A 12870-nucleotide genomic window follows, 5' to 3' on the forward strand; every position below is an offset into this window, starting at 1 on the left:
GCCTACAAATCAATAGGACGTGACCCCGAAATGTCCCAAAATCATCAGCAAGTGACCTGAAACAGCAACCGTTACAACAAAGCTACCAAGGCAATTTCTCCAGAGATGGGACTTTCTAGTTTACTGTAATTTTGTGTGCCACACAAAATGACGTGGGGCCGAGTTTAATGTCTCTGATTTATAAGATGTAATGACTTTTTGGAATATTTGAAACGCTTACGTTGATTCTGCGGACGGCCTCCTCGATGGCGGCGGAGGTGGCGGCCATCTCCTTATCAACCAGATCCCCCAGCTCGTCCTGCCGCACGTCGGCACCTTTGGGTCTCAGCTCCTACGCACGACAACACAAGTTGAGCCGGGGAAGCGGCGCTAGTTCGTCCGTTTATCCATCGGTCAGCTCGCCTGGCCCAGTTGCAGGATCTTATGGATGATGATACGGATGGAGGCGGGGTCAGCCCTTTGGAGGCCGCCCTTGGACTTGAGCTCCTGCAAGTACTGCAAAGACTGAGTGGCACAGCTTCTGCAGTTCTCTGTTAGTCCTACAGGGGACAATCAAGAAGTCATTTTGTTTCTTGCAGCAAAATCGACCAGTCAAACATGAATTTTTGCACAGCTCACTCGCTGCCAGCGTTTACAGAATATGAAAATTGAAATTGATATCATTCACTGCCACTGACTGCGCTAGATGTACATTTTTTAAGTTACGTTGATTTACCCTACATTGCATTACTTCACTTTGACTCAAACATTACCATTGACAGCGATAGACATCCAATCTCAACTGGAATGGTTAACATTGAATGCTCACCTTTCAGTGCCATTGACAGCGACAGAAGTCCCAATCCATTTGATTTGATATTTTTTTAATGTAAATCAAAGTTCTTATACTTGAAGTTACGTGACGTTGTGGTGATTTACGTTACTCTACTGTAACTTGTTCACTGCCATTGACGGCAAGAGACATCAAATCCCTTTTAACTGGGATGGTTGACATTGAATGTTGACGTTTCATAGCCACTGACGGCAACTGAAATCCAAACCATTCATTTGAAGTTATTTTACTTAAAGTTACATAACATCGTGTTGCATTATGTTGCATTCCTTCACTGCTGTTGACCGGATAGACATCAAATCCACGTTAACTGAGAGGGTTGACATTGAATGATCAATGTCATTGACAGCAATAGACATCCGATTTGTTGGGACGTTCATGATTCGATCGCTGCCAGCCCCTTCCACTCCAAATGGATTGAAAGTATAGTCACGTCATGCCATTGACAGCCCCAGAAAAGATGTCATAAACTATCTTTTCTCAACCCATTTTGAGAAGATTATTTTATCAATGTCAAAGCATCTGCTATTTGCTCATTGTCTGCAATTGACGGCGCTGGACGACCAATCTACTTGAAGTGCGAGGGCTCGCAACAAATGAACATTCTTTCATTTTCATTCATTCCTCCCACTTTTTAACTAGATTGGACCTCTACTAGTGACAAACTTATTTCAGTTCACAGCAGAAGGATGATTGGACGCAACATTTTCCGGAAAGTTGTGGAAGTCACAGCTTACGGTCGGCGTGGTCGGTGGGCGCCATGTGCGCCGTGGCGGCGCCGTTGACGATGGCGTCGGCGGTCGAGTGCGAGAAGTGAGTCAGCGACCGCAGCAGCCCTCCCGCGTCTGAAAAGCAAGTGAGGGTGAAATCCGTCCACTAACATTTTCCCCAGTCTTGAGCTCACCATTCATGTCTTTGACGTAGTCTGCTTGACCCTTTTTCACCATGTCGACGGAGCTCAGCGCCACTTCTGCTCGACTTATCAGGTAATCTGAACGACAAAAAAGAATTAACACTTGAAATACATTTGCATGTACAGTAACAGACTGAGCGCTGCCGTTCATCGCAAAAAAATCAAATTGGCTGTCCATGTAACTGTAACCAGAGCATACATAGCCAGTCTTCCCGGTTTTCAGGACCTTTACAGCTTACCTTCTGTTCATTTTAGAACATTTACAGGTCGCTTCCTGTTGATTTTGAGTCAGCACCTATTCATTTGAGGACATTCTCGGGTCACTTCCTGTCTACTGACCAGAAATCGACAGAAAGTGACTCATAAATCCACCAAAATCAACAGGAATTGACACAGAAATGCAGCATGATCAACAGGAAGTGACTGAAAATTAACAGGGAATGACCTGAAATGCACCCAAATGTACTCATTGACGACCATAAACATCCAATTTGTTTGAAGTGGGGAGGGGGCAGGGAATGAACATTCGTTCATTATGATATATGCAGTCAGGGCTGTCAACAGACTTGCAGGGGCCTGGGGACAAGAGACCATTATAGCCCCCCACCCCACCTTACCCCTGCCATGGGAACATACGCTTTGCAAGGCTTTGCAAGCAATGACAGCATAAATTTTCATTTTTTTTTTTTATATGGACAGTGAAGCTTAACAGACCGGGATGGGATGGGATGGATGGACAATATAAACAAACGATTTTGATCTATTGTCCCATGTAGGCTACAGTACAATACAACTGAGAGTGCTATGCCTGCCTGCTAAGCAACAAAACAGTATAACTTAACATCCAGCCGCCGGACCAGAGTCTGTTCAGCCTCGCACACCCGCTCCCCACAGACTAACATATCCGTGATCCGCGAGCAGCGTGTCTTGTCATACCACAGCTCAATAGGCTACAAGTGGCCGGTGACGGACTTGAATCGGGCTTTGGTCACGGTGATCGAGAATCAGTTCAGTGTTAGCGGCTGTTGTTCACTTACCGACATCACCGTCCACAGCAAACTCTAGTCCTAATTCTCTGGCTTCTTGTCCCAATTTTAAAAACATCATATTTTTTTTCTTGTTCACCTCTATTATTTTCATCTCTTTTTCTTTTCTTTTCTGCGCACCCGATTTATGACGACTCGCAATGTTTTGAGTTTATAACCGACAGATTTTAATTTCCCGCTTCAGGGCACGTACATAGTGTAGCCTTGAGTGCGCCAGAGCGGGGTCAAACCATTCTCTGCTTAAAAGGGGGGGTGGGGGCGGGATTGTGCAAAAAAAGTAAAAAAAAAATATATTTGAAATATTTAATGTTTCTAAGTATATATCGAGTAAAACAATATTTAATGTAAAGTAAAATAAATGTAAAGTAAAATAAATTAAGGGTCATTCAAGGGCCCCTATGGTCCTGAGGCCTGGACAACATACCCGGTTGCCAACCCCCTCCCCCGTCGATGGGATCGCAAACAGTAGATATATGGAACAATCTAGTGCTCCAGGTTACCATCTGGCAATAATACGCCTCATCACGCTTGCAAATGTAATAAGCAACGTTCAAAATACCGCTTAAAATTGTATTTGCACCGTATTGGGTAGAGCACCGTATTGGGTAGAGAAAATTCAGGAGCATAGTGAGAACCTGGGGAGCTGGTGCATCGGATGTGCAGGGGATCGTCCAGCTTGGCGGCGGCGTCTCGGATGATGTTCTCGGCTTCGCTCACCGTGCCTTGCAGCAAAGTGAACTGCTCGTCCAGGAGCTTCTGCTTCAGCAGCTCCTCCTGTTTGGCCTGGGCGGGGTATATAAAAAAAAAAAAATAATAATAATAATTTAAAAAAAAAGGCTTATTCCGATCCGAAAAGAACGACGCCCGAATGAAGGTGAGGGTAGAAAAGGACGAGAGAGGGAAGAAAAGGGAAAAAAGGGTCAATGGGCAAAATGCAAAGGGGGAAAAGCAGAAAAAGGGAAAAACGGGCAAAAGGTGAAAAATTGAAAAAAAAGGATGGGAAGAAAGTAATGTTGAAAGGGCTACAAGGGAAGGAGGATAAAATGAAAGGGGAGAAGAGGGAAAGAAAAGTGGAAGGGATGAAAAGAAAAAGTGCAGGGAAAAAGGAGAAAATTGGAAAAAGGCTACAGGTAAAAGAGTAACGGGAAGGGGGAGAAAGGAGCAAAGGGGGGAAGGGAGAACACGGGAAAGGGGAGAGAGTGAAAAGATTGATATAGGGACAGGCAGAAGGGGCAAAAAAGGAAAAATGTAGAAAGGGAAAAGACAAAGGGAGAAAGATGGGGCAAAAAGAGAATGGGGAGAGTGAGGGTAGTCAGTGGTCAGCCACCTTCTCCTGCAGCCTGGACTGCAGCTGAGCCAGCTCCTTGGCGCTCTTGTCCTGCGCCTGTTGCACGGCCGAGGTCTGCAGCTGCGCGCTCTGGCGGACGGACGAAAGCTCCGCCTCCTTCTCGCTCACCGAGCGCATCAAACGCTCCTTCTCTGCCTGCAGGGCGCTCATCGTCCCAGCCACCTGAGCCGAAGTCTTATTAAAAAAAAAAAAAAATGGGTATTTAAGTGCTTTCCGACCGTATTTGAGGGCGCTCCGACGAAGGGTCACCAGTTCGCTGTTCTGCAGGTTGGCGTTGATGCGGGTTATTTCCGCCATCTTCTCAGACAGCTCTCTCCTCAGCCTCTCCATCTCAAATTTCTGCTCTTCCAACTGTCAGAGAGCATTTGGGGGTTTGAAATCAGAGAGGCGCTTCCGACAAAGCTTCGCGCTCACCTTCATTTCCGCTTCCTGCCTGATCCGATCCACCTCGAAGGAAAGCTGGAGTTTGGTCCTCTCCACCTCCTCCTGAGTCTGCTGGGTGGCCGACAGCATCTTCACCGTGTCCGCGCTCTGTCAGGAAAGGCGCTCGATAAGTTAAAACGGCACTTCTAAATCTCTGATCAGCTATGAATTTGGAGAGCATTTTAAAATTCCCGGTCTTTTCTGAGCGCTAACACCTTTCTGTACTACTGCTTTTTTATTTACAGTGGTATGAAAAAGTATCAACCTTTTGGAATTTTTCACAATTCTGCATAAAATCACCATCAAATGTGATCTGATCTTTGCAAAAATCACACAGATGAAAAAACAGTATCTGCTTTAACTAAAACTGCCCAAACATTTATAGGTTCTCATATTTAATGAGGATAGTATGCAAACAATGACAGAAGGGGGAAAAATAAGTAAGTGAACCATCACATTTAATGTTTTGTGGCCCCCCTTTGGCAGCAATAACTTCAACCAGACGTTTCCTGTAGCTGCATATCAGTCTGGCACATCGATCAGGACTAAAATTGGCCCATTCTTCTCTACAAAACTGCTGTAGTTCAGTCAGATTCTCGGGATGACTGGCATGAATCGCTGTCTTTAGGTCATGCCACAGCATCTCAATGGGGTTCAAGTCTGGACTTTGACTTTGCCACTCCAAAACGTGTATTTTGTTCTTCTGAAACCATTCTGAAGTTCATTTTCTTCTGTGTTTTGGATCATTGTCTTGTTGCAGCATCCATCCTCTTTTCAGCTTCAACTGTCTGACAAACTGTCTCAGGTTTTCCTGCAAAACATCCTGATAAACTTTTGAATTCATTTTTCCATTAATGATTGCAAGTTGTCCAGGCCCCGAGGCAGCAAACAGCCCCAAATCATGATGCTCCCTCCACCATGCTTCACGGTGGGGAAGAGGTGTTGGTGAGCTGTTCCATTTTTCCTCCACACATGACGTTGTGTGTTACTCGCAAACAATTCCACTTTGGTTTCATCAGTCGATAAAATATTTTGTTAAAACTTCTGTGGAGTGTACAAGTGCCTTTTTGTTAAAATTAAACGAGCAAAAATGTTTTTTTATAAGGCAGCAGTAGCTTCCTCCGTGAAGTCCTCCATGAACACCATTCTTGGCCATAGTTTTACATATAGTTGATTTGTGCACAGAGATATTGGACTGTGTCTGCCAGTGATTTCTTTAAGTCTCCAGCAGACACTTGGTTTCAATTGCTCTTTAATATCCAGGAACTCCAGACTCACCGCTGTTCCAGCTGTCTGGGACCCAGCTCCTTATTGGCCTCTCGAGCCACAACGAAATCGTCCGTGCAATCAGATTTATTTGCGTGACGTGTTCTTAATGAGCAACGTCACTCTTGTGCATCGGAATTTGTCTCCACAACAACACAAATGTCGAACGGGAGAGCAGAGTATATTTTCCTATCTGCGGTAAATTCAGTTTCAAATGACCAAAAACACATCGAGTCGCTAAAACTAACAGTGTCTCGCGCTAGCCATGTTCTCCGTTCTCCTCGTATGTTTACGTCCTCGCGCTAGAGTTTCTTGTTGCTTTACCAACGTTATGTCTGCCTGTCGCTGATTGGTCCACTCTGCTGTCTGTTTGCTGTGGCTTGCTCCGTCTTGGGAATTTGATCTGCTGAATAGTCGCCAGACTCTATAGCTGGAACAGCGGTGAGTCCGGAGTTCCAGGCTAGCTCTTTAAGTCTCCTTAGGCAGCGGGTTCACTAACTTATTTTTCCCTCCTTTGTCATTGTTTGCATGCTATCATTAAAATATGAAAACCTATAAATGTTTAGGCGGTTTTAGTTAAAGCAGACACTGTTTTTTCATCTATGTGATTTTGACAAAGATCAGATCACATTTTATGGTGATTTTATGCAGAAATGTGAGAAATGTCAAAATGTTCATACTTTTTCATGCCACTGTAATGTATAAGCGTGAACATTTAGTGTCGCCAATGGTAACCGATGATCGTTATCAAAGAGGCAATTATTTTTCATCTAACGTTTGAGATTACCCTGCGAAGTAGCTCGGCGTGACTGGCCACCAGCTCCGTGTGCTTCTCCTTCAGCTTAGTGTAGCGCTGCTCCGTGGCCTGGGCTCGCTCTGCAAAGCCCCACCAAAAAAAAAAGTGAGCGAGAGCCCCTCTTGAATAGCGGCGGAGGTCTCACGTTCAGCCTCGACGAAGGCGCCCTGCCGGCCTTCGTGCTCGGCGTTGCGGCGCCGCGCTCCCTCCAGCGCCACGCGCAGCTGCTCGTTCTCTGCCAGCGCGCGCTGCTTTTGCGCCCGTTGCTCCTCCAGCTCCGCCTCCAGGCTGTTGATCTGCGACTTGAGCTGCGTGATGTAGCGCTGGGCCTGGACGGTTTCAAAAATTCACAAAATTGAGGTGCACAAAAAACTAATTAAAAAAAAAAAAATAAAAAGCCATTTTCATCATTCTGCTTTGAATCAGAATGAGTTTCTCACTAGTAGACGTACAATCCATTTGAAGTGGGAGGGTGGCAGCGAATGAACTCATTCGCTGCCACCCTCCCACTTCAAACGGATTGGACGTCTATGGCCGTCAAGGGCAGCCAATGTCAGGCAATGTGTTCATTTTGGAGCGTGTTACGTCATTTCCAGTTGATTTTCAGTCACTTCCTTTTGCTTTTGGGGCATTTAGGGGTCACTTCCGGTTGATTTTGGGACATTTACAGGCACATGTTGTGTTTATTTTGGCTTACTGAAAAGGAAGGGACTCAAGAAGGTTCCCAAATGAATAATAAGTGACTCAAAATCAACAGGAATTCACCTGTAAATGCCCTAAAATGAACAAGAAGTGACCTGTAAATGCCCACAAAAGACTGGCTGTGAATGCTCTGCTTTCAGTGCCATTGACAAAGCTAGATCCTATCTGGTCAAAACTAATTGGATGTCTCGCGATGTCAATGGCAGCCAATGCGTTAACGTGGGCACTATTCTAATGGAAGATTTTGGTAGCAACCTGTTGGTTCCATTTTTTTAGACTACGACACCTTCTTAAAACGAGATATCGATTCTTCGTGAGAGCATATCGATAACCTTTGAGCTACAAAGTATTGCGATGTATCACTTTTTTGATATATTTTCACAGCCCTACGCTAAAGTTATCGGATGTTTTTTTGGCAAAAACAGGTTACTCTGCCCAAAACGTCCCTTTTTCTCATGCCTCCATTTATTGCCAACAATTGCAAAACATTAACATTCATTCGGACCCACTACATAAACAATAAATATAATAAAACAAATATAATAAAACCTTCCAATTGACTCCAAATCAACAGGAAGTGAGCAATTATTGCATCACAAAAATCATTGATTTCATCATGATATGACGGGACACCGGACACATTCAACAGACACTGCGTCACACCTTCAAGTAGGGGGCTGCTTCAGTTATTCGCAGTCGGTCGCAGTTATTTAACACATGCAGCGATCCAACGCCGGATTTAGGTGGAAAAAGTACGAAAGCTGTACCGCATACAAACAAGGACGATTGTCTCAGGAGTGATTTGTTCGAGGATTTAAGGTAATTATTATGTTTTTCGTACCATGCATGCATTTGGAAACGAAAAAAAATCAATGGGAGAAATTAACCGCTACAGCATTTGCGTCATAATTCGCAATACTTACGTAAAATAAATGTTAACTGCCCGGTTTTTAGGCTTTTAACCAAGAATAAAGACTGTTTTACGTTCATATCTATAAAGAATTCAGGCATTTAAGCATTTATTCACAAGAATTTTCAACGTAAAAAGCTCTTTGTGGTGATAAGGCGGCGCTACAGTGGCTTAAAGACTAGCACGTAAAATAAATGCTAACTGCCGGATTCTTTGCTCTGAAAGAATCAAGAAAGACTGTTTTACGTCAATATCAATAAAGAATTCAGGGATTTAATCATTGAATTTTCAACGTAAAAAGCTCTGTCTGTGTTTCCACTCGGTCAGCTTTGACAGAGATAAGCCCCCTATTAATTGCGTCCCGTCAATATCATTATGAAGTCTGTGACAAAAATGTAAAGGAAGGGATCACAATCTTTAAAAGTGACCAAGCAATTGTCTCAAAATCAACAGGAAGTGATTCCAAATCATCAGGAAGTGACCTGTAAAATCCAAAATTTCATTGGAAGTCACCCACGGGAGTACAGTAAAGTATCCCTACGCAGAACTTGCATTTTGTAGTTCGGGATTTGTTTTTTGGACTAGGATTGAGACGGAGACTGGTGCCTGCTCGCCAAATTCCACAAATGGGCGAGAGATAGTTTGTATCCGCTCACACAACTAAGCTCTCACCTCAGCTTTCACCTTCTCCAGCTCAGCTCGCAACAGCTCCAGCTCCCGCTTCAGGTTCTCAATTTGGACATCTCTGTTGTCAAGCAAAAAACATTAACGCATGGGAAAACAATGACCATAAATTACAGCACTCACTCTCAATTTTTTTAAATTAAAAATATATACAGTATGTACTTTAACATTTAAAAATATATTGTAAATAAAATATAAAAACATTTTTAAAAAATTGGAAAGTTAAAATACAAAAATAAAAACCTTTTATAAAATAAAATACAACAATTAAAAGTTACAAATGTAAAAACTATGAATAGAAAAAATAATAAGTTTAAATAACAATTAAAAAATACAAAGGTTTTTAAATTTCAATAATGAAGGAAAAAAAATTACAATTTTAAAATTCACTATCAGTGATATATCATATGTGAGATATCATATTTCAGCACCACCAATCCAATCGAATTAGGAGAGAATGGCAGCAAAAGATAACTTTTTTTTTTTTTTTTTTTTTTGAACTTTGTTTTTATAAGATCGCTTAAGATTGTTTAACTGTAACCCTTTGAGGTGCGAGCCTATTTCGCCTGATTTTGCATTTCTTTCTTGATTTTGCAACACAATGTTTTTTGATGAGTTTACCAAAATACTGTCTTCCGTGTGCATGGACTTTGATTGTGTTGTTTTAGTGGGTGACTTTAACATTCATGTTGATAATCCTGAAGAAGGATGTGCTAGAGAGCTTTTAAATATTTTGGATACATTTGGTTTATCTCAGCATGTCACAGTTCCAACACATAACAGAGGGCACATACTGGACTTAATAATATCCAAAGGTCTTAACATCTCTGAGGTCACAGTGAATGATGTTGCTCTGTCTGATCACTACTGCATTATGTTTAAAATGACCACCCCTGTCCATCCTCTGAAAAGGGAAACAGAGTTTATTAGGAAGCGTTACATAAGTGATAACACATGTGCGTTATTCACACAGGCCTATGCCTCATTATTAACCCCTACAATAGCTCCAGTGGAAGAACTTGTAAATAGTTTCAGTTCCGGTGTGATGACTGTAATGGACACTATTGCCCCGATTAAGACAAAAACCTTGTCAAGAAAGAAGAGGTCACCCTGGAGAAATGCCATACTAGCTATAAAACAAAAGCAAGTTTGTAGACGAGCAGAACGCAGATGGCGAAAAAACAAACTCCTAGTTTTTTATGATATCTACAAAGAGAGTCTTCGCAAATACAACCAGGAACTGAAAAATGCTAGACAATCATATTTTTCAGAGATCATTAGTAGAAACACCCACAATACTCGCACACTATTTTCTGTTGTTGACAAACTGACAAACCCACAAGCATCAATACCTCAGGAATTGGCATCTGAGGTGTCCTGTAATAATTTCGCAGCTTTTTTTACACACAAAGTACTAATGATTAGACAGACTGTGTGCAACTCCGGATTAACAAATGTTACACTAAATGCCTCCCAACATGTCCCCCACGTCAATCTTAGACAGTTTAGCCTCTTGGACTATGCCACTTTAACAGAAATTGTGTCGAAACTAAAGCCCAAAACATGCTGCCTTGACATCCTTCCATCAAACTTTTTCAAAACTGTTTTTCATTGCATAGCCCCAGACATACTTCAGATTATAAATACTTCCCTCCAAACAGGAGAGTTTCCTCAGACTTTAAAAACTGCAGTAATAAAACCTCTCCTAAAAAAACCTAATCTGGATGCCTCAACCATTAGTAATTACAGGCCAATATCAAATCTGACATTCCTGGGGAAAATTATCGAAAGGGTTGTGTTTGAACAGATCCAGACTTTTATGATCCAAAACAATCTTTTTGACTCATTTCAGTCTGGATTTCGGCCACAACACAGCACCGAGACCGTGCTTATCAAAGTCCTAAATGATATTCGTCGGAATACCGATGCAGGCAAATCATCTGTTCTGCTACTATTGGATCTCAGCGCCGCATTTGACACGGTTGATCACAACATACTACTCAGCAGATTGGAACAGTGGGTAGGGCTTACTGACATTATTCTTCAGTGGTTCACATCCTATTTACATGATAGGGATTTCTTTGTGTCAATCGGAAATTATCAGTCAGAACGAACCAAATTCACGTGTGGAGTCCCTCAAGGGTCAATTCTTGGACCACTCTTATTTAACATCTATATGCTTCCGTTAGCTCAGATAATGGAACAGTATGACATCTCCTATCACGCCTATGCAGATGACACACAACTGTACATTTCTGTGTCCCCACATGATTATAGTCCCTTAGTCTCCCTGAGTAAATGCATTCATCAAATCAATGAATGGATGTGCCAGAATTTTCTCCAGTTAAATGTGGAGAAAACAGAGGTGATCATTTTTGGGCCAAAAAAGGAAAGGTCAAAGATAAGCAGCCAACTTAGCACAATGTCACTTACAGCTACAAATCAAGTCAGAAACCTTGGCGTAATTATTGACTCAGACCTAAAATTTGATAGCCATCTAAAGTCCGTCACTAAATCCGCTTATTACCACCTAAAAAATATAACCAGAATTAAGGGGCTTCTGACTCAACAAGACATGGAAAAACTTATGCATGCATTCGTTTTCAGCAGATTGGACTACTGCAACGGTATATTTACAGGTCTTGATAAAAAATCAGTCAGGAAGCTGCAGCTAGTACAGAATGCTGCAGCCAGAGTCCTCACAAATACAAGGAAGCTGGACCACATTACACCGGTTTTGAAATCGCTACACTGGCTTCCAGTGAGTCAAAGGATAGACTATAAAATACTACTGCTCGTCTACAAAACACTTAATGGCCTTGGACCAAAATACATGCTTGACTTGTTAGATTCCTATGAGACATCTAGACCCTTAAGGTCGTCTGGAACGGGTCTTCTGCATGTTCCAAGAACAAGAACCAAGCAGGGTGAGGCAGCATTTAGTTATTATGCTCCTCACCTCTGGAACAAGTTACCCGAAGGTCTGAAGTATGCTCAAACCGTTAGCTCATTTAAATCAGGGCTAAAAACGCTTTTGTTTAGCACTGCATATCCATAACTGTCTATATATTTCAATCTACCTGCCTTCTATTCCTCTTGTGCTTATCTCCATTGGTGATTTCAATGATTATTATTAGTAGTAGTTTTTGCTTTATTTCTATTTTTGTTTTATTTTTATTTATTTATTTTTATTCTGTGATTAAATGCGATCTTTTGTCTTGGTTTTTACGTTGTGTTGATTTAAATGTGATTTTTATGGTTTTCATGTGATGTAAAGCACTTTGAATTGCCTTGTGTTGAATTGTGCTATATAAATAAATTTGCCTTGCCTTGCCTTGCCTTTTGCCAATATATTTCAAAGAAAGAATGGCCTGGTTGCGTCCCTTTTTGCAGGACACCATAACCTTTATGTCCAAACGTGTTTTCTTCACGAACCAACTATATCAAAAAAATCCTAAATTTGTTTTTCATAGTTTGTAATATCGATGTCTTATTGCCAACCAAACATGCTAGATAAAAACTGTTCTGACGCTTACTAATATTTCTTCAACTTGGAGACAAAGATTCGGCAGAAAAAGATTGAATAGTTTTATACTTGATCATTCAATAGTAACAGCCGGCATTTTTGGCCTTTACACATATATGGTAAAAACAGGTTATATCGTTCTTGCCATCAGGTTGTTGAAATAAAGCAAACATCCAAATAAACTTTCTAAACTCGATAATGGCAAAATGGCATTATCTCCCGTTTTGGTCTATTGTAGGGATGTCCCGATCCGATCATGTTATTAGAAATCGGGCTGATTGCGCCATTGTTCAGAGGATCCGAATCGAGTAAAAATGATAGGGTTTTTAATTGAAAAAAAAAAAAAAATTCTTAATGTGCTTACAGCCTCTCTCCCTCCCTCCTGCTAGCTAAGGATTGCGACCACACTTTTTTCCTTGGTCAC

The 12870-nt window shown here is 41.8% G+C and overlaps 1 protein-coding gene across 1 annotated transcript in view; it reads right to left on the bottom strand.

Moving 5' to 3' along the window:
* hip1rb (huntingtin interacting protein 1 related b) overlaps window positions 1-12870 on the bottom strand; it is a 52915-nt gene that overhangs the window by 16890 nt on the left and 23155 nt on the right. Inside the window, exons 12-22 of the mRNA XM_057831811.1 lie at window positions 8909-8981; window positions 6770-6953; window positions 6616-6704; window positions 4554-4670; window positions 4389-4490; window positions 4119-4313; window positions 3427-3574; window positions 1737-1823; window positions 1570-1677; window positions 403-539; window positions 221-331 (exon numbers count right to left, since the gene is read on the bottom strand). Of these exons, the coding sequence (XP_057687794.1) occupies window positions 221-331; window positions 403-539; window positions 1570-1677; window positions 1737-1823; window positions 3427-3574; window positions 4119-4313; window positions 4389-4490; window positions 4554-4670; window positions 6616-6704; window positions 6770-6953; window positions 8909-8981 (1351 nt within the window). The remainder of the gene's footprint in view (window positions 1-220; window positions 332-402; window positions 540-1569; window positions 1678-1736; window positions 1824-3426; window positions 3575-4118; window positions 4314-4388; window positions 4491-4553; window positions 4671-6615; window positions 6705-6769; window positions 6954-8908; window positions 8982-12870) is intronic.

Source organism: Corythoichthys intestinalis, chromosome 3 (genome assembly GCF_030265065.1).
Source record: "Corythoichthys intestinalis isolate RoL2023-P3 chromosome 3, ASM3026506v1, whole genome shotgun sequence".
In the NCBI taxonomy this organism is placed as follows: Eukaryota; Metazoa; Chordata; class Actinopteri; order Syngnathiformes; family Syngnathidae; genus Corythoichthys; species Corythoichthys intestinalis.